Genomic DNA, 22643 nt, shown 5'->3' with positions numbered 1-22643 from the left:
GGAGGAAGGAAAGAAGGAAGGAATGAATTCGAAAGCAGTGGGTTGAAGAGTAGGGATTTAAAAAAAAAAAGCATGCCACAGAAAAGCTTTATTAGAGGCTAATACTTTCTGATGATTGAACTATACATCTAGAAATTAGGCCCTGAATTTGTAGGTCATTTGTCGATTGTTCTTAGATATTAAAACCCTAACGTGAATTAGTTTTTCAGATTAGCTAGTTACCCCAAAATAGCAATGTCAATAAGGAAAGAAGAAGTTTGAGGGCATTTCATCTTTTAACCAGACCCTTGCCAAGCTTTGAGAATCTTTTAACCAGACCCTTGCCAAGCTTTGAGAATGGGTGAGAATAAATCATGAAAAGAAGACAAGAGGTAGAAACAAAGGAAAAACATAAAACCAACCAGTTATACACCTTAGCTTGTTCTCTAATTTTGCCCCTTCTAACTATGCCACCCACTGAAAGCCTTTATCCTAAGCTTTTTCCAGTCCTAAGGGCCCTCTCACTTCTGTTACCTTCTCCCTTTACCGTCTTCCCACCAAGAACATCTTCTTATTAACCATCACAATGAATCCGCTTTCTTTTCCAGCACTGATCTCTGTGATCTTCTCCTCCCTATACTGTTGACTGGCTATGGAAGTTAGAACTAGGTTACTGATAACACTGGGAGTTGCTGGCCTGGGAATCCTGAGTTCAGCCCAGTGACAGTCTGTGGCCTGGGATTCCTCCTGGGCCCAAGCAAACAGCAGAAGAACTATTCACTCCACAGGTGTCAGAGGCTTTCTTTTTTTGTAAATTCCTGAGAACATTTAAGTTGTTGTGATGGTTAATATTGAGTGTCAACTTGATTGGACTGAAGGATGCAAAGTATTGCCCCTGGGTGTGTCTGTAAGGGTGCTGCCAAAGGAGATTAACATTTGGGTCAGTGGACTGGGAAAGGCAAACCCACCCTCAATCTGGGTGGGCACAATCTAATCAGCTGCCAGCACGGCCAGAATAAAAGCAGGCCGAAAAACGTGGAAAGACTAGCCTGGTTTAGTCTTCTGGCCTCCATCCTTCCCCCGTGCTGGATGCTTCCTGCCCTCGAACATTGGACTCCAAGTTCTTCAGCTTTAGGACTCAGACTGCCTTCCTTGCTCCTCCGCTTGCAGACGGCCTATTGTGGGATCTCACCTTGTGACTGTGAGTCAGTACTCCTTAATAAACTCCCTTTTACATATACATCTATCCTATTGGTTCTGTCCCTCTAGAGAACCCTGACTAATACAATTGTGTTACAGGATGGGCTGTGGCCAAAACAAAACAAAGCAAAACAGAACATGGAGTAGGAAGACAGAATAGGGTCTCTGCCTGCCCTCATGGGAACAGGTTTCCCCTTGGTCGTCTACCAGGCACGGTACAAAGGCCATGTGGACTCCCTGGCCTCTGAACAGAATGCAGTGGCACTCCCATGCTGGACACTGAAGTCCAGAGTTATGCAGAGGAAGAAAACCCCTCGGAAGAGAGAAAATTTCCAAATTAAGGTACATTTGAAACACTCGTGGCCATAAATCATAAACTTCCGTATTGAAAAGCCTCATTTGAAATCACATGACTCATAAAAGGAGTTCTCATATTTAGATAAGGATTATCTGGCTTCTAAGCATCTTCTTTCCCCAATTTCAATCAGTTCTCCATGCTATCACTTTAAAACCAGGCCCAAGTTTTCACCTTTTAGCACCTTCCCTAATTCTAACGATTTTATAAGTTTTCCAAAAATCTATTTGACTTAAGAGCAGAAATGCTACTTTATTTATATGTTGTTTATACTCTCTCCTACTTCTAAAATTACTTTGAGGATCACACCCCACTGAGCGCTGTGGCTTTTTGAATTTGTTAACCCTTTCTTAGATGTTAAGGTATACTTATAGTATAGCAAGGGACATGAAGAAAGGAAACAGCTTGTTGTTGCTGTTGTTTCTAAGGAGGTGAATGAAGCATCAATACACCACCTCAGAATGACAATAAAAGAGCATTCGATGTATATAAGCCTCACATTACAACTTAGCCATACACTGCTAGTGGGTATATAAATAATACAATTTATCTGGAAAGCAAATTGATAGCATGAGTCAGGAGCCTTCACAATGTTCATGTATAGCCTTTAGCCCAGCACATAGATTTTAGAGATCCAGTTTAAGATAAGAAACAAGAAGTTACCCCATTTTTTTTTAATATAGAAAAGGTGCCTAAGACAACCTAAACCATACAAATAAGGAAATGATTACATAAATTATTGGACATCCACGTGCCATCTGCCTGGTTATGTCCCTAAGGCCACACATAATGCTTGATACATGCTAAGATCTCAGGAAATATTTAATAAATTTATGATCAAATGAAATAAAATGTAGCTAGGAAAATGTTTTCAAAGAATATTAAAGTGTATGAGGAAATAAGTATGATTCTATCTTGAAAAATCGTAAAAAGATTGAAAGGAAATATACTAATGTTGACAAAGGTCAACTCTAATTGATTTGAGTAATTTTTTCTTATTAACATTTCCACTCTGGAAACTGTTCTTATATCCCGAATGAATGGACATGATCTGTATTTCAAAGTCAGCTAATCTGTGATTTATTTCGAATCAATTCAGTTATACTTATGTAATTTATGTACATAAGCTTATGTAACTCCATTCACACAGTACCTTCAGGAAAAATATATTATAGAGATTAATTCTCAGTCTTTTACCACATCAGACAACTGAATTAAGGCTATTTTAGCACCCACTCCCTTCAAAGAATCATGAAAGATATCCATTAATCTTCAAAATGCCTTACATAATTAGGAAAATGAAAACTTTCTGATTTTCCATTCACAAAATAAACATTTACTTACTCATATTGATCTAAGTTGTTTGATTTCTTTCCCGTTACATAATTACTTGGGATATATCCTTCATTCCTAGAAATAAGAAAAGTACTTTAGATAAACTAAGATTACTTTACTGGGAGGTTATTAAAAGAAAGAACAATTATTGCCTTTTGAAATAAAGCATAATATTGCTTAAAGCTTATAAGAAAGACTAGCTGACCCCTCAAAATTCAGTATCTGTAATTCATCTGACATTTTACAAAGTACTTTCACTTTTGGTGCCCACAAAAATTCTGGGTTAGGCAAACATTATCGTACACATTTTCCGGTGGGGAAACTAAAGCTTAGAAAGATTATGGGATTTTTTTCCCCAAGGTCCTAAAATTAGCCAGCAACAGGGCCAGAACTCGAACTCTGGACTTGTGACTAGGTCCTGTGCTCCTCCAACATTCCACAATACTTCTCCAGAATTCACAGTTTTGGTGATATGTGTTAAAGAAACCACTAATTCAGAAAAGTCAAAGTGTTGGATTAAAAACACCCACCACTCTAATACTTCAATAGTTCTTATAGAATAGTTTCACAAAGGATAACTCCTGGCCTTTCGGTCATTATCACTTGGGCCACTTGTTAAAACAGCAAATTCTTGGGTCATAACCCAACCAACGTGAATTGAGAAGACCTATGTCAGGTCAAAAAAGGTCCAATTTTACCCCAAATGACTTTTACACACATCACAATTGAAGATGCACTCTCAGGTCAGTAGGAGCTCAGGTTTTCAGCATAAGAAAAGAGATACACATATAAAATTTAAAAATTGAGTAGAAACCTTATAATCTTAAATTTGAATTTAAAGTATTAGTAAGAACTCATAATACACACACACACACACACACACGTGTACATATAGGTAGCTCCGTTGCACTGAGAAAGGCCTAGGAGGAATGGCAATCCAGCAGCAATTAGAATCTTAGCATCACCACTGTCCCTATATATCATTTGTGACTAAAAGGAGCCAGTCCTCCTTAGAAAAATGTCAAATTGTGTCCAGGTGCGGTGGCTCACGCCTGTAATCCTAGCACTTTGGGAGGCCAAGGCAGGCAGATCACTTGAGGCCAGGAATTCGAGACCAGCCTGGCCAACATGGCGAAACCCTGTCTCTACTAAAAAATACAAAAATTAGCCGGGCATGGTGGAACATGCCTATAATCCCAGCTACTTCAGAGGCCAAGGCACAAGAATCACTTGAACCTGGGAGGCGGAGGTTGAAGTGAGCCGAGATCGCGCCACTGCACTCCAGCCTGGGAGACAGAACGAGACTCCATCATCGAGACCATCCTGGCTAACACGGTGAAACCCTGTCTCTACTAAAAACACAAAAAAATAGCCGGGCGAGGTGGCGGGCGCCTGTAGTCCAAGCTACTCAGGAGGCTGAGGCAGGAGAATGGCGTAAACCCAGGAGGCAGAGTTTGCAGTGAGCTGAGATCGCGCCACTGCACTCCAGCCTGGGGGACAGAGCAAGACTCCGTCTCAAAAAAAAAAAAAAAAAAAAAAGACAAGAAAAGAAAAGAAAAAAAAAGAAAATAAAAATGTAAAATTGTAAGTTTGGCCCCCCAAAAAAATACAAGATAACTTGAGTCATTTCATTGAGCCAGAAAGTAGGAAAGAAAAACTAACAGGGTCCTCTACCAAAAACAGCTACCATCGACCTAAAATTGGCCAATTCAAGCAAAAAGAATAATGGTGGCAATGGATTGGAACCAAATATATAAGTATCCATAATAACACTAAAAATAAACTGTTGGTTAGCATTGTTATTACAAGAGAAAGCTCAGTCATCAACTCATTATTCGGAAAATCAGTAAAAGTTTAAGAATCCAAATTTCATCTTTCCTTTCCTTCATGAACTACATGAATTGGTAGATGAGGCAGTTCTTCTTTAGAGAACTAGTAAATGCAGATGGAATGACAAAATTAGGAAATCACCATTTTGTAATCCCTAATGAAATAATGACTCTAAGAAAGAATCATTAATGAACTCCCAAATCATCAGGGTAAACACCGATGAAGAACTTTATGACAGAGGAACAAGGCTGACACCTGAATCACTAAGCAATCTTAGCATTATTAAAAGTAGGACAGCCAGATATCACCTTCTAATGTGATCAAGCCTCTAGCTCTACTTGCCAGTTCATAAGAAATACAAGAAACACAGGCATATTAAGTGACAGCACAAGAAAACAATACATTTAATCTAGATTATGGCTCATTTTAGTGTTAAATGACCTCCTTTCATCAATAAATCAAAAATGTAGAATAAGAGAAACATAAGAGATATATTAACCAAAATGCAGTGTGTGGGTCCTGATTTGAACAAATCAACCGTAAAAATAAGTATTAGCACTAATCAGGGGAAACTGGAGTTACATCATTGGTTCCATCCTTACACGTGGGCCAGAGAAGCTCTTGTTCCGACCCCACACTTTTGAGAGCTCTGTGAAAGTGCATATTCCCTCTGACCTACGTTCCCATGCTCCTTTCTGGGTAACTAGGACCCCAGAATTCCCTGCTCATTTCCAAGGCCTACATGGGCCTTCTACTGGGTCCATCTTCCAAAAAACAAATTGTGCTGGCTGGCCATGTGCATTCCCTTTCACTGGGGCTGAAGGTGTGGCCATGATGGGGGATAGCTTTTGCAGGCCACGTGGTAAGAGTGTGGGTTTACAGGTTGGAAGATCCATATGGTACACAAGAGATAGAGCCAGGGCAGGAGGGAAGAAAGAAAAGAGGTAGCCCCCAGAGCCAGCTTTCCATGCACTGCAACATTCTGGCACAGAGTTCTAAATCCAAACCATGATTTTCTTGTCACTAGGAAAGGGTATTTGTCAAGTTGGAGGATAAAGTTTGTTAGCTTGATTTATAATTTCTAAATACTTACATATATGTTATGTGGATTTTCATTTGTACTCTTCCTCCAGGTCCAAAAATATTAAGGGAACGTCAACAGATGATCTTATTTAAAATACTATGATTAAGAATGATAATGACGAAACTATTCACAAGAGCAAAGACTTGGAACCAACCCAAATGTCCATCAGTGACAGAATGGATTAAGAAAATGTGGCACATATACACCACGGAATACTATGCAGCCATAAAAAAGGATGAGTTCATGTCCTTTGTAGGGACATGGGTGAAGCTGGAAACCATCATTCCCAGCAAACTATCGCAAGAACAGAAAACCAAACACCACATGTTTTCACTCATAGGTGGGAATTGAACACTTGGACACAGGAAGGGGAACATCACACACTGGGGCCTGTCGTGGGGAGGGGGGAAGGGGGATGGATAGCATTAGGAGATATACCTAATGTAAATGACGAGTTCAATGGGTGCAGCACACCAACATGGCACATGTATACATAGGTAACAAAACTGCACGTTGTGCACATGTACCCTAGAACATAAAGTATAATTTAAAAAAAAGACCAAAACACTTCTAATATTAAACATGGAAACAAATGTGAGCTATACATATGTATAAGAAAGATTAATAAAAATAAATAAGATAACTCAAAAATAAATAAATAACATTTACGAGGAAAAAAATAATGACATGGTGGTTTTTTGTTGTTTTTTTTTTTTAAGTCTTTAGAATTTAGATTTAGGAGTGAAATAACATGATGACTTGAATTTACTTTTAAATATTCTAGAAAAAAAGGAAGGATTTAGACTGGCAAAATGTTGGTAATTTTTGAAGTCAAGCAACAAGAGATTCCATTATACTATTACATACTTTTTGGACGTCTGAAAATTTCTACAACAAAAAAAATTAAAAATAGAAATCAATCTTACACAGCATCTGATAAAGAGAAGCAGTGACAACCTTCTTGTAAACATGGAATAAAAGGTTAAGAGTTGCAAATAAGTTAATAATGCACAGCAAAACAGCACTCAGATATGCACCATGCCTAGGAATCAAGCAGAAGAGAAGGATCCTGCCTAAACCAGAAGTTTCCACTGCTTCTCCAGAAGTGAAATGAGGAACAGCGACTTGAAATTGGGAATGGGGCTGGGACGTGAGAAGGCAGGTGGAAGAAGAGTGTGCTCTGGCAAGACAAAAAGTTCTCCTCTTCTCATCCACTGGAACTCAGAGTATAAGTGGGATTGTACTGCAGAGGTAAACACAGGATACAGAGTTTGCTTATGAAGCCTGCAAGATACTCATACCCTATAGTTACCTCTATCTGCCCATACATTTATCAATGATAGGGTTGAAAGGACTGTTTTCTTTAAATCCTAAATTATCTTGTACAAAAAAAAAGGTTGCTGTTTAATTTCCTGCATGTACATATATATATTATATATATACACACACACAAACACATGCACACACACATAGACACACACATACATATATATATATATTCTTTTACTCCTCCATATATTCATGGAGACAGAGAGAGAGAAAAAAGTGAAAAGAGGCTTCATTACACTGTGTATGTGTATGCATACACACACACACACATACACATGTGTACATATATAGAGAGAAAAAGTCTAAGAAAAAAATTACAATAAACTATTTCTTAGAAAGATCTAAGGTTACTTACTTATGGCAGGTGGGGACAAAATATAAAATTTAATTTCCTTCAAGGTCAAAATAATCAAATTAAACATGTATCAGATGAGAAAGAGACCAATGTATTCTAACCTTTGAAAAGAAGTGATTGCTCAATTTGCATTTATTGAGTGACCACGAAGAAAAGACTGTGTTACTACAAAGTAATAAGGTGTGCTTCCATTTATGGCTGGTGGAATTAGTCTCATTACACGATAGTTACGACTCATCTTCTTCTCCCTCAACACTTGACTCCCACCCACCCACTGCATGTCACACACAGAGAGGGAATACTTACCCATATTTATCTCTTGCTCTCCACCAATGAACATCATTCTTTTCTAAAATGAGATATTCTTGGCCTCTCTCTAATCTGAGATCATGTCCTTCTGTTGCTTGGAAATCATACATGGCTACAACGATTTCTTCACTATTATCTTCTTCCAGTGGAATTGGTGGGGGAGGCCTTCGCTAAACAAGGAAGATAACATTTGAAAGTTTAGTCTTCTATATGAAATTGATCATGAATCAAAATGCTAAATGAGTCATACTTCACCACAGAATAAAGTAGAAACCTCAAGTCTACTTACTATAATCCAACAAACTCTCATGGAGAAGAGTATTGTAATTCCTGTTTCATAACTAAGGTAACAATGATTTAAGTAACCCACTCAAAGTCACTCATATCAGATCAGGTCTTGACTGGGTCCAAAGTGCATGTTTTCTCCACTATACCCCACTCCTGAAAGGCATATCATAGTATCAGTGAAGTCACTTCTTTGTCACACTATGGTCTTAAGACTGAAATATTTCTCTAAAGTCCCACTCCTCTTAATATAACTCTTTAAGTGAAAATAGAGGTAAAATGCCAGATGATAACAGGATCTCCAATGGTAAAATCTCATACAATTAAATTGGTATTATCTGACACTACAAAAAATTGAAATAAGCTATAGCACATCTGTTTCTGAGATGGTCCTAGAGGAAACCTGTGTCACATCAATGAATAAACCCCATACTCAATAAGCCACAAACACTATCAAAACTTAAGACTTAAAGAATTAAAATGTAAAGATTAACTCTCAAAAGCTAAAGACCACCTACCTTCTTTGTTTCTGGTGCTGGAGGTAGTGCTTTTCTTATACCTGAAAATGCCAACAACAAAAACAGATTAAAATGCTATCTACCAATAATTGATAAAAATAAGATATTGGTAGTTTTAAGGAAAAGTGGGAATTAACACATAGACAAGCAGCACACTCTAACCAACTCTGGTATATGCTGCTTGTATCTCTATTCTAGAACAGAATTAAAAACTGCTATTATAGCTGGTTTGTATTACTGACTTTCTGAACAGACTATAAATGCCACAGGGATTGAGGCCAGGTCAGTTCTTTGTATTCCCACCACTGCATAAACTGGGGACTCAACAATGCTCATGGAATCAAACGGTACATTGAAATCATGACAACACTGAGAAATTAATCAGCTTTGACTGTCCCTTCCTCTACAGTCCACAGTCCTAGAGTTTTGGCTGACACATGGCTACCCAAGATAAAGACTGTTTCCCAGCTAGGTGTGGCAATGGAACCAAATTCTAATCAAAGGACTCTGTGTACAAATGGGGTGTGCATTTTTAGATCTCATCCCTAAAAGGATTTCCCATGGGCATCCTTGACCCCCTTCTTTCTGCTTCCAGGAAGAGAGAGACTGCTAGAGCTGCAGCATCCTCAGGAACCACTGCAGGAATACCCCCAGCCCCAGATCACCCACCTATCACCCACCTATTACATGAGACTGAAATAGTTTAAGTCTATTTAAACTATTACATGACTTAAACTAGTCTACTCTAGTTTAAGTCACTGTAACTTTTTGCAGCAGGTCAGACGGTGCATTCACTAGTACCAAACCTTAAGACATTAAAAAATATATAGGGAACAATAACAGCCTTAGAAACTTGGGCTTCCTCTTTAATGTGCTAAGTTAATGTCAAGATATCCCAAGAGAATCAGGGTGCCAGAACTCATAGAACTGAGGGCTGGATGGACTGAGAAGGTCATCTGCTCTGGTCTCATTCATAATACAGCATCCCTGCCAAGTAGTAGTTCTGCTCATATCCAGAAGCTCTGTCAGTTCTGAGGGACCCAGTGGGCATTCTGCATGGCACCAGCAGGAAACAGTATATCCAATCATTACTATGGGTGTCCTATTACAGCACTCGTAACTTAACAATCTCCATGTATTTTTAGCTTATGACTAAGGGTCTCTCATTCCCAGGATTTATAAGGGTCTTTGGTGTCAAAATTAACCTTAGACATTGTTGTTCATCTCAACATTTACATATGAGTATCATTATGACATCTTACTGTTCTAACAGACTGAAGCCACTACTGAAATCCATACTGCTACACCCCATCAAAATGAGAACAGCCCTAATCAGACTGTGGATGCACTGCTACATGAGGTTTCTAGCTCCACATCTTAATTCATTTGTTGAAGAACATTAATGCTTTTCAAAGCTGCTGACAGTGCCACATTAGGCTCACACTTTCAATGGATTCATTTTGAACAAGATTCAGTATTGTGATAAAAGCTTCCTAAAATAGACCTTTTGATTCCATGAGAAGTTCCCACTGTAACTAAATATAATTTTTCTTAAAAAACACACCTACCCTACATTTACACTGTACTAGAAAGTGTGCTGTACTTAATCAAAACCATGTCACTTTCTTACCATACCAATAATATGTTCATTCTAAGCACAATATAATTATGGAATAAAATGAATACTTACTGCTCTCAAAAAGATTGTATTTTTCACATCCAGGTGCTAATTTTTCAGTTTGTCTACAACACTGATAACTTCCATCTGTCCAGAATTTAGGGTGATATTTAATCATAATATTATTGTTGTTCTTTATTTCTGTAATTCACAGATATAGTAATGATTAGTGAAATACAAAAGTGACTACAGAATGTTTCATAAGTAACAGTATCAATCATTTCTTATTCCTTGGATACTATGTTTACTATAAGAACTCCCTTAGATCATACGACTCAGCATTCAGAAAAGCTCTATAGTTCTCTTTGACCTCCTCTTTATTTGTGTGTGAAGCACCCTTGTTAGCAGAAATGACTGCTGCTACACCAATGATGGATAATGGCAAAAGTCAACCTGCCACCATTTTGTTCTGCAGGAGAAGCAATGGGGACTATGCAGGACAAATTATCCATTTAAACCCTTCATGAATATGTCATTCCATCCACACCAAATGTTGACTACATGGGCACTTTCTTAGAAAATACCAAATTCTGGGCCAGGCGCAATGGCTCATGTCTGTAATCCCAGCACTTTGGGAGGCCAAGGAGGGCAGATCACCTGAGGTCAGGAGTTCAAGGCCAGCCTGGCCAACATGGTGAAAGCCTGTCCCTACTAAAAATACAAAAATTAGCCGGGCATGGTGATGGGTGCGTGTAATCCCAGCTACTCAGGAGGCTGAGGCAGGAGAATCGCTTGAACCCAGGAGGCGGAGGTTGCAGTGAGCTGAGATTGCACCACTGCACTCCAGTCTGGGTGACAGAGCGAAACTCCATCTCAAAATAAAAACAAAAAAAGAAAACACCAAATTCTGTTATCATAAAAGCTTGTACTTTATCACCTTCAGATATATTACACATTAAATGAGAGTGTGCTTTTCTTAGAAACGATACGCTACTAGAAAAAAATCAGATTTTAAAAAGGGAAGTTATCTTCAATATGCTGGTATCACAACAACAGCATATCCTTGGAGAAACACTTACTGTAGATTAAGAGATTACAAATGCTCTTGTGGTGCAGCACAGCAACATGGCACAAGTATACATATGTAACAAACCTGCACGTTATGCACATGTACCCTAGAACTTAAAGTATAATAATAATAAAAAATAAATAAATAAATAATTAAAAAAAGAGATTACAAATGCAATAGATGTATTAACTGTATTTCTGTCTGAGTGATAACAGTATTACATCTCCTAAAATTATATACAGAGTAATATTTCATTGTGAGTTTTACCTTCTTTTAACTTCTTCACCCACAGGTCCCTGCTTTGTGGACTAGGTGCAAAAATGTAAAGTGTGTTAGCATCATGAACAACCTAAAATAAAACAAAAGATGGAATTGGTCGGGAGGACTTAGACACAGCACTTCTGACTAGCACAGAACCCTTGGTACTACAGGCACCAATAAATGATTCTCAAATAACTGAAAGTCAATAACTTCACATCAAGAAAACCCAGATTATTTTCTTACAAAAGCATATGGACTTCTTCATTTCTACATTAAGTAGAATAAACATTTTGCAAAGGACCATGCTTTATAGAAGAAAAAATATAAAGGCCAGGATACTTCATTAATCTCAGTATTTCTTTCAATCTAATTAACTGAAGTTCCTTAGATAAATTTGGTGTAACAGAGATTCAGTATTTCTCTAAATAATATTTTAGATGAATGGACTACTCCTTCAGCATCACTCTTACAGCTTCCTTTTGCCACTATCAATAACTGCAGTAGCTAAATGGATTAAGCACCAACTACCCCAGCACTGTGCTGTGTGCTTTACAGACCTTAACTCAATCCTGCCATCAAGGTACGAGTTTTTCTATTTTATAAATGAGAAAATAAAGGCCTACCCAGTCCCCCACTCCTGTGTAACTTCAGCAGGTACCACTCATGCACCACGCACTGTAGATGCTGTCCCCTGATGTTGTACTGCCTCACCCACCCATCGCCATTTGGCTGGTAATCCAGAAAGCCAGAACTCAGACTTCAGAACCCAGCCTCTTAACCACAGTGCCTCACTTAGAGGCAGTCTTTGGTGGGCAATTAAATAGTGTTATTTTTAACATTTCTAATATTAATAATAAGATAACCCAGGGAAACTAAGCCAGAAATTTTGTCATTTTATTCTTCATGGTCAGTCACAAGGCAAAAAAACAGTCTAGACTGGCTAAAACGTAATACAAGGCTAGAAACCTCCCTTTGTCATGTCCACACCCACTGCATTGAAAACCAAAACCAAATAGCTCTTTCATTGATAAATGGCTATCACCGACCATATTCAATAGATAATTCCTTCTTGTTCATTTAAATCAAAGGAATGTACTTTCTTTCTTTTTTTTTTTTTTTTTTTAAGAGACGGGGTCTTGCTCTGTCGCCCATGCTGGAAGGCAGTGGTGCAGTTACAGCTCACTACAAGCTGGAACCCCTAGGCTCAAGTGATCTTCCCGCCTGAGCCTCCCAAAGTGCTAGGATTACAGGTGTGAGAGCCATGGCAACCAGCCAGAAATGCGCTGTAATAGTAATGTGAACACCATAGAACAAATGATGCTATATACCATTCCCATAAGACACAAAAATAAATCAGACATGAAGCCTATTTCCAAGACAAATACAGAAATACCTTATTACAAGACAGAAATGAGCCATGATATCAGAGCAATAAAGTGCTAAAGGAGATGTGAAGAGACATGTTTCCTCATTTGCTCCATGATTTTCACATCTATGTGGGCTTGCCCACACAACCAACTCTGTTCAGAAGGAACCATGCACCATGAGCTACTCATTCTGAATGGACATTGAGATGTCTGGAAAAGACTGCTAGGGCCTTGAACCTTCCAGAAACCTGTACTGTATTGTAATAACAATTTAATTTATTATAATAACTTACCGAGTCCCTACAATTAGGCTAAGCACTTTACATGCATTGCCTCATATCATCCATACAGCAATCCAGTTCTTTCTTAGTGTTAGAATCCTCATTTTTGAAATGACAAAACCAAAGTGGCTGAGGGTAAGTCATATGAGTAGGATATTTAACCCCCAAATATCGCTTGACTGTTCCCCTCCTGGAATCTGCCTTTCCAGACTCCAAGCAGTCTGACTTCCCCACAAAACTCATCTCATGTCAGTACCATGAGCCTTTAAAACTTCCTTAAAGTTTGTTAGACTAGCTAACCGCCTACCCCACCAAAAAAAACCTAATCCAAATTCAGAGTTTTGATAACTAAAACTATCTTGATATGTTACCTAGCTAACTTGGGATATTTGTATTTCTGTGAGAAGTTTCTAGGAAGAGTGCCCTGAGCTCAACTAACAAGCTCCTACTTTTGGCATCTCAGGTTGTTTGGTAGGCTGAAGAGATATCTGTGGGCCAGTATCTCCCCCAGCAAACTTCAGACCACACCATGTTGGCCTCCTTCTGAGGAGGAGGATCCAGGGAGCTGCGTTTCTCGCCGCCTTAAGTCTTGTGCTGAGTCATCCTACCACAGCAGAGGCTGTTGGGGAGGGAAGAGCTTTGCAAACTTCAAGTGCAGAAACCATTTAAACAAGGAGGGAATACTCTCCCTCAGTAACACTACCCACTCGTAGTTACCCACCCTCCTATTTCTATCTTCCATCCACTCATTCATTTATTCCATAGACTTATAATAATAGTGTGGTGTAGGAGAAACAGCACAGACAAAAGGTAGACAGATCTGGGTTTGAAGCCCAGGGAAGACATGCCAGCTCCTGAGGATCTCCCAGCTGCCATGAGAATGACTCATCTAGAAAAGCATGGAGGAGGAACCATCCCATCTAGGCAGCTGGTGCGGATTCCCCAGCATTTTCTCCATCTGCCCCACTTTCTTTTTCCAGTGTCTTTTGAAAACATCTACTTCTACTTTCATTTTTTTCACTTTGCATCTGTACCTAATGTAAAATTTCACTATGAAAACGTGAAACTAGGATCTATACTTTCTTAGTTATACTTAAGTTATAATAAGAGAGGGTATCTTTCACCTTTCAAATCATGCTGCTTTAAACTGTATAAAGCTCAAGCTTATCCCTTCTTGATTAATTTTTCAGATTGTTTTTGAACTTTTCTCATATTTATTCATCTCAACAATTTTAATAGTTCAAGGATGGAATGCTTTCTGTTCTACTTGTATTATCATTCTTAAAAGCAACTCAAAACCTGCAGAGTGAATATCTTTTTCTTGGACAGCAAAAGTCCTAATTCTGGGTCCAGAATCATGAGAGCCACAGCTCCCTCATGCTGCCAATCCCTAATATGTTTAACAGCCATCAAAACTGTGGTAGGAGGCCAGGTGCAGTGGTTCATGACTGTCATCCCAGCACTTCGGGAGGCTGAGGCAGGCAGATCACTTGAGGCCAGGATTTGAGACCAGCCTGGCCAACATGGTAAAACCCTGTCTCTACTAAAAATACAAAAATTAGCTGGGAGTGGTGGTACATGCCTGTAATCCCAGCTACTTGGGTGGCTGAGGCATAAGAATCGCTTGAACCTGGGAAGTAGAGGTTGCAGCGAGCTAAGATCGAACCATTGCACTCCAGCCTGGGTGACAGAGCAAGACTCCATCTCAAAGGGGGAAAAAGAAATAAAGAAGTGTCGTAGGAATGGTTTTAAATGAAATTACAGATTTCAAATGAAATTACAGAGGCACATACACACACACCTAGACACACACACACCCCCATTATATATGCATTAAACGTACTTAAGAAGGTTTAAATTTATCTTACTTCTAGATCCAGGTGGCAGGTGTAATATTAGGTGTAATATTAATAGCAGCAGCAGTAGTAAGAGAATAGTAATAATAATAATAGCAACTATCACTTACCTTGCTCTTATTAAGTGTCAAAGCTATTTATACATCACGTCAGTTAATCCTCACAACAACCCTATGAAATTATACTATTATTGTTATTATTCCCATTTTTCAAGAGAGGAAACAGGCACAGAGAGGTTAAGTGACTTAGACAAGCTCACATGGCCAGTAAGCAAATCAGGCAGTTCGACCTCAGAGTCACCTCTCTAAGCACTTACTGTCCCTGTCCTTCACTTAGAGAAACAGTAGCAATAAAATAAGGAACAGGGGAAAGGAAAATTAAATGTAGCCCTTCCTCCATTTGTGATGTTGCCACCCTAGTGCAGAATAAGCCAGAAGCTTGGATATTTTAGCTCACAAACATCTTCATTAGCTTCGTTAGCTTCCCAAACATCTTCATCCCCCAAAACTGGTAAATGTATAATTCCAATGTAATTGATAACTTCATATGAGCAATTAAAAACAAGCAAAAACTCCACCACATTGAAAAAGACTTTTGTAACTTTCCTTTCAGGACACGGTGAGAACACAGCCATGGGTAAAAGGTGACTTTCACTAGGGACATTCACTGTTCAAGGAGAGCATAAAAACATCCTTGAGCAGGGAAGGAAGTGGTGAGGTGCTGGGGAGGGGCTAGAGCTCCAGATTATCAGGATCCAACTCCACACTCCTGAGTTCTCAAGGCACGTGGGAAACAAGACACCGGCATGAATGCGGAGTAGCTCAGGACGTGGTACCCTCCTCTTCAGGAGAGGAGATGCGCGCATGTGTGCTTGGCAGGCTTTTCATTTACAAGGTGACCTTGGAGAAGCTATTTAACAGGTGAGCACTGATTTCCTCAGACATAAATGAGAATAATGAGACATTTACCTCCCTTATGCAACAGAATCATTGTGAGGGGAAAAAAATAACATGATTACCCCAAAGAAATATAGTTTAATCAATATATAAGGCTAATATTTTTTTTTTAGCACAAGCAGCTTTTTAATCTCATTTCCTTTTGAGGATAACTCACGCCTTTCACTTCTCAGTTTCTCAGATTCATAGGGAAAACTTCAACCCTTAAGGATTCTTAAGCCCCGAGTCCTTAAGAATCAGATAATGTTTCCACAAAGACTTAAGCAGTTCATGAAGAAAAGTCATAACTATTAAAGTGGCAAATGAACCTAGAAATCAGCCAATCAGCCACCAAAGCAAAGACAGAAAACTGTAATGTCAAAGAGCAAACATGACTAAGCCCAGCACTGCACTGCCACAAAAATACACCAGCTCACCTGAAATGGATACTTATTTTGACAGGGAATGACACCATCATCATTCTTCACTATTTCCACACACTTGATTTTTGAAACATCAATAAACCCCTTTCTGTATTTCTTCTGTTAAAAGATAAAAAAGAGAAGTATTACAACCATAAGACATAAAAAAAATTAACAGTATTATTATTAATGAAATTTTGCTCTGATTCAAAATATTGCAATTTCTTTAAAATTATCTAAATCATGTTTCCCACTAACTGCTAAAATTATTCAAAATACTAACACTGTGATTATTGTAATCAAAATTATTAAATCCTTTAATTTATCAAGATGAAACTGTTCTGTCCTGCCCCCAAAAAAACTCCAGAATGGGCTGGGTGCGGTGCCTCATACCTGTAATCCCAGCTCTTTGAGAGGCCAAGGTGGGATTACTTGAGGCCAGCAGTTCGAGACCTGGCCAACATGGCAAAACCCCCATCTCTACTAAAAATACAAAAATTAGCCAGGTGTGGTGGTGGGCACCTATAATCCCAGCTACTCAGGAGGCTGAGGCACGAGAATCACTTGAACCCAGGAGGCGGAGGTTGCAGTGAGCCAAGATTGGGCCACTGTACCTCAGGCCTGGGCAACAGAGTAAGACTCTGTTTCAAAAAAATAAATAACTCCAGAACAAAAAAACTCCCTTTCATAGCTACCTGCCCCTGCCAGATACACAAGTTGTTCAACTTCTTCACGTTCTTGATGATAGTCCCCCAAAATAAAGCATCAAAGACCAAGTCAAGCAAAATTCCATTTACTCAATTACAGATGCAACTTCTAGCCAGCTCTGTTTTCCCCTTCACTGGGGTAGATGCCTCCAGTAGAGGCGGCAAACAGAACTGAGAGTTATGTGAGGTGGACTTAAAATATTCACAGAAAGCTTCCATTCAGAGTCTATTATTAAATATTCTAATTTTCTTCCCCATTGCCTGCCCTCCCTGCCTGCTGTAGATCTGCCTGTAGCAATTAACCAACAGCCCATCAAGACTCCCTGCTCCAAAATCATCCACACCTTTAAGCATAGTTATCCCACACTTGTAAATTTATTCTAGGGAAAAATCCAAAAGAAGACAAAGCAGTAAGTGCAAAGATAATATAATACAGCCACTAAAAATTATTACAAACACAATGTAGAAATAAAAATGCATTTGCTGAATAATATTAACAGATGAATTCCACACAAAAGTTACATAAAGACTAAGGTTACTTTTTCTTCATTGGTAGGTATTCATATGACAAAGAATAGAAGAAAAAGAGAAATGAAGAATGTTGTATTTGAGATGCCAGCCATCCCCTGGTGTTAGTCATTGAAAATTATTTTATCTAATGTTCTGAAACCCCAGCACTGGCCACAAGCTTTGGGGTCCCCACCCCACTCCCAGGAACCTGCTCTGCATCCTCATTGTCACCACAGGACTTCCACACCTGCCCCATTCACCTGGGCCATCAGCAGTTCCCATCCGACTAGAGGACTTTGGCTGTCATCTCCCCAGTGCATATTTATATCCCCCAACATACGCACACACTAGAACCCCACACCCCCTTGACACTTGATATGGTCTGGCTCTGTGTCCCCACCCAAATCTCATCTCAGAATTGTAATCCCTACAATCCCCATGTGTTGAGGGCAGGACCTAGTGGGAGGTGATTGGATCATGGTGGCAGTTTCCCCCATCCTGTTCTCGTGACAGTCACTGAGTTTTCAGGAGATCTGATGGTTTTATAAGGGGATCTTTCCCTTTTACGCGTTTCTGCTCTCTCTCTCTCGCCTGCCGCCGTGTAAGATGTGCCTCTTCCCCTTTTGCCATGATTGTAAGTTTCCTGAGGCCTCCCCAGTCATGCATAACTGAGTCAATTAAACCTCTTTTCTTTATAAATTCGCCAGTCTTGAGTATGACTTTATAGCAGTGTGAGAATGGACTAATACAACAGTTTTGTCAGTCCCCAGTTCCATCCACACCTTTCCCCATTCCCTTCACACCTGGCTATGGAAGGTCACACACACAATCCTAACTGCCATCTCTATGCCCAGTCAGGCCTTCACTGCTGCTCATCAGCCATCATGTATATCACTAGTGAAGAGAACTCGGCGGCCTCCAGGGTCACTACCAGTGCCCTCAAAACTACAAACTTCACATTCCCTTTGCCTCAGTGGACTCCCTCCCTCTCTGCTTTACAGAGGAGACAGCAGTTATCCAGGGGTACATCCCCAAATTCTTCCTTCTGCAGTTCAAGAACATGCTAAGATTTTACCCTTTTTTCTTTTCTTTTATCCTGTCTCAAAGAGAAAAGTTAAAAAGACACAATGGTTGAGGCACTATCGTTAGCACTGAACACATGTTATTTCATTCTGTGCTCACAGTATCCCTGTGAGGTACACATAAGTTGATTCTTTTATTTATTCTGCCAGCAAACACTATGGGACACCAACTGAACAGGGCAACAAGTACCGTGCTGAGTGCTGGGGTTTCAAAGTTATGAAAGGAGGGCTGAGGGTCTCTTCAAGAGGATTTCACCATATGATGGGTGGAAGGGGAAGAGGGATGATTCACAGTCTAGTAATGATCAAGCAATGCTCTCTTGTGGCATCCTACAGAGTGGGGCAGTGATGGGGCCATGAGAAGATGGGGAAGTTTCAGGAAGGAAGTGATATTTTGATTTTATTTTTAAAGGATAAGTATGAGTTTTCCTACAGAGACAATGGAGAGAGTTTCAGGCTTCAAAACAACAAAGTGCTGAATATTTAGGGAACAGAAAGAAATTCACTGGGGTTGAAGCTCAGGGTGGTTCAGGGGGCATGTGGGAAATGACACCAAAGAGGCTGTCTGAGGCCACATTAGGAAGATGCTTCTGCACCAGCCTTACAAGCTTGGATTTATCCTGAGCAGTTTTCAATGGAGAATCAGGAGTGCAGTACTGGGGTCTGTTTTTAAGAAGATAATGATTACCAGCAGGTGAAGAATAAGTGTTGACAGGGAGGCTAGCTTGGTGACTGCTGTAATAGTTCAGGTGAGAGATGAAGTTCTGAACCAAGTCAGTGGCAGTAAAGTAAGAAGAGCAAAGACACCAGAGAATTTAGAATTTAGTCACAAAACTTTGTGACCATTTAGAAATGGGGATTAAGAGTAGAGAAGGACTGAGGGGGGCTAAGGGATTTTGAGTTTGAGTGACCAGGAAACATGGACACCGTAGATTATGAGAAGGAACACATAAGAACAGATCAGGTACGAGGAGGCAGGGCTGAGAAATGTTCGAGTGACAATTGAACAACCAGGTGGAAGTTAAAATATGGGTCTAGAACTCAGAAATGCTTAGCACCGTCTTTATAGATAAAGACAATTGTGCTGCAGAAATGCTTAGCGCCATCTTTATAGATAAAGACAATTCTGCTTTTCACAACACATACACAGCGGTAGCTTATTCTAGCCACATCTGAAGGTAACCTTGGGAGGTTAGGCAGGGCTGAGGAAAAAAAGGATTGGAAGGGGCTGGACGCCGTGGTTCACTCCTGTAATCCCAGCACTTTGGGAGGCCGAGGAGGGTGGATCATGAGGTCATGATCTGGCCAACATGGTGAAACCCCATCTTTACTAAAAATACAAAAATTAGCCAGACGTGGTGGTACGCACCTGTAGTCCCAGTTACCTGGGAGGCTGAGGCAGGAGAATAGCTTGAACATGGGAGGCGGAGGTTGTAGTGAGCCGAGATAGCACCTCTGCATTCCAACCTGGGCAACAGAGTGAGACTCTGTCTCAAAAAAAAAAAAAAGAAAGAAAGAAAGAAAAGAAAAGAAAAGAAAAGAAAAGAAAAGAAAGAAAGAAAAAGGAAAAAGAAAAAGAAAGAAAAAGAAAAAAGGATTGGAAGGGATAAAGAATTCACCATAGGGAAGAGAGAGTTACTGAGTGAGGCGTGCTGTCCCATGCACTTTCTCCCCGAGCCCACTTTTACTCCTGACATGCCAGCTTTCTAAAGCTTTTCCACAGAGGGGCCCTTTAGGAATAAGAGCTTTAGGAAATGACTTCTGAGCAGTTACTGTAGAAGGAACACACAGTTTTTCCTCCATTTAGACTATTCTTTAGAATTTCTTCAGTAAGAAAATACTTCATGATTCCTGGTGTATGCTATATGCTATTGTCAATATTGTGGCCCATCTGGGTGCAGTGGCTCATGCCTGTAATCCCAGCACTTTAGGAGGCCAAGGCAGGCAGACTCAAGGTCAGAAGTTCGAGACCAGCCTGCCTAACATGGGAAAACCCCATCTCTACTAAAGATACAAAAAATTAGCCAGGCTTGGTGGCACATACCTGTAATTCCAGCTACTCTGGAGGCTGAGGCACAAGAATCTCTAAAAACCAGGAGGTGGAGGTTGCAGTGAGCCAAGATCACACCACTGCCCTCCAGCCTGGGTGACAGAGCAAGACTCCATCTCAAAAAAATAAAATAAAATAAAATAAATTGTGGCCCAAGGAGAAATATCCAAGATCATTACTTTTTTGTGTGTTATATTTCCCTTCTATTCTATAGCCTTTGCCCTGTTTACTAGACTGAAAATCATGATGAAGCTGAGACTTTCCCTGACTCACCTTTGAATCCTCTATGAATCTTCTGAGCTAAGAAGACCACCTGACACTTAGAAGATACTAATTCAACAGTGTGCTAACCCAGTATGCAAAGAACCATGGGCAATACTCTGTGTGTGTGTGTCCTCTCTTGCACACTTTGCAAAGCTTGAAAATGGAAGTAAGCAATGACCATTTTCTATATCGTAAACCAGCATATACGGGAAAATGAGGCAGAAAGATTAAATATAACTTGCTTTAAACTACACATCAACTGAATGGCAGAACTGGGAGTTAGATGGAAGAGATTTTGTCCCCCAGCAAGACTTACAAGGTACACTGTTTTCCTTTAATTTCCAGAATACTCTGTATTTTAATATCCATCCTAATTTAAAGAAATTAAATGAGAAAAAAATGTATACAAATAACCAGGCTGGTCTCAGGTGATCTGAGAAGTCATTTATCTCAGGACACCCTCTTGTCCTTTTCCCAAGGCATCCAGAGTCTCCACCATGCACAGGGAAAGGCTTGCCAGGGTATCCCTCCAATATTCCAAATGATTCATCCCTTTCCCACATCACAAATTTGATTCCTGATGTGGCTGTTCCCAGGGTCTTGCGGCAGAGGAAATCTCCTATGTGAATCACGTCTGCATTGCAAAAGGGCCTCAGAGAAGGAGCATGAGCTTTGCAAACAAGCAGATCCTGACTTGTAGCCTCTGCTTTGCCACTTATAAGCCATACAACCTAGGGCAATGCCAGTTTTCTCTCTATGCCTCATTTCCTTTCTCCATAGAAACAGGTCAATGCTGCTCGCTTTGCCAAGCTATCAGCAGGATTAAAGATAATGTTCATAGGTACTTAACAGTGTCTGACACATGGAAATCTGTGATGGTTAATTTCATGTGTCAACTTGAGTAGGCTAAGGGATACTCAGATGGCTGGTAAAACATTATTTCCAGGTGTCTGTGAAGGTGTTCCTATAAGAGATTAGCATTTCAATCAACTGAGTGAGTAAAAAAGATCCACCTCTGCCGATGCAGATGGGCATCATCCAATCTGATGAGGGTGCAAATAGAACAAGCAAAGGCAAAGGGAAAGCGAACTCTCTTCTTAAAGTTGGGATGTCCATCTTCTCCTGCTCTCAGACTTTGGTGCTCCTGGCTCTCCAGACTCCAAGGCTTCCACCAGCAGCCTCCTCCCCTACTCCTGGTTCTCAGGCCTTTGGACTTGGTCTGAATTACACAACTAGCTTTTCTGTGTCTCCACATTGCAGATGGCAGATTGTGGGACTTCTCAGCCTCCATAATCAATCACACGAGCCCATTTCCATAATAAATCTCCTCATATACATCTATATATATCCTATTGGTTCTGTTTCTCTGGAGAACCCTGATTAATACAAACTCACTCCCCAAATGGTAGCATATACTATCAGTTTTCACAGTAACCCTAGGAAGTTGCAGGAAACTGAGCACTGAGAGGCTATGAGATTGGCTAAGGATTGTAGAGGCTGAGCCAGAATTGAACTAAATTCTCTCAAAAACAGTTATGCTTTTACCTGACTCCAGGTCTCTCAAGCTTGAATAGTTATGGACTTTTATTACAAAAAAAAAGAATATTATGTTCATAGCTAACAATTATAGAACACTCGCTAT

The 22643-nt window shown here is 39.9% G+C and overlaps 1 protein-coding gene across 4 annotated transcripts in view; it reads right to left on the bottom strand.

The window, feature by feature from the left end:
• Positions 1-22643, bottom strand: part of LOC105487666 (tec protein tyrosine kinase) — a 138562-nt gene that overhangs the window by 25899 nt on the left and 90020 nt on the right. For 3 of the 4 annotated variants that reach the window (XR_011621305.1, XM_011751177.3, XM_011751175.3), the window contains exons 3-8: positions 16404-16508; positions 11534-11615; positions 10270-10398; positions 8580-8620; positions 7774-7946; positions 2879-2944 (exon numbers count right to left, since the gene is read on the bottom strand). Coding sequence is in view for 3 of the 4 variants with exons in the window: in XM_011751177.3 (XP_011749479.1) it covers positions 2879-2944; positions 7774-7946; positions 8580-8620; positions 10270-10398; positions 11534-11615; positions 16404-16508 (596 nt within the window). In the remaining variant the exon portion in view is untranslated. The remainder of the gene's footprint in view (positions 1-2878; positions 2945-7773; positions 7947-8579; positions 8621-10269; positions 10399-11533; positions 11616-16403; positions 16509-22643) is intronic. The other variant, XM_011751176.3, reaches the window with a different exon arrangement.

The sequence above is a fragment of the Macaca nemestrina genome, chromosome 3, assembly GCF_043159975.1.
Source record: "Macaca nemestrina isolate mMacNem1 chromosome 3, mMacNem.hap1, whole genome shotgun sequence".
NCBI lineage: Eukaryota > Metazoa > Chordata > Mammalia > Primates > Cercopithecidae > Macaca > Macaca nemestrina.
This window is presented reverse-complemented; position numbering and strand designations above follow the sequence as displayed.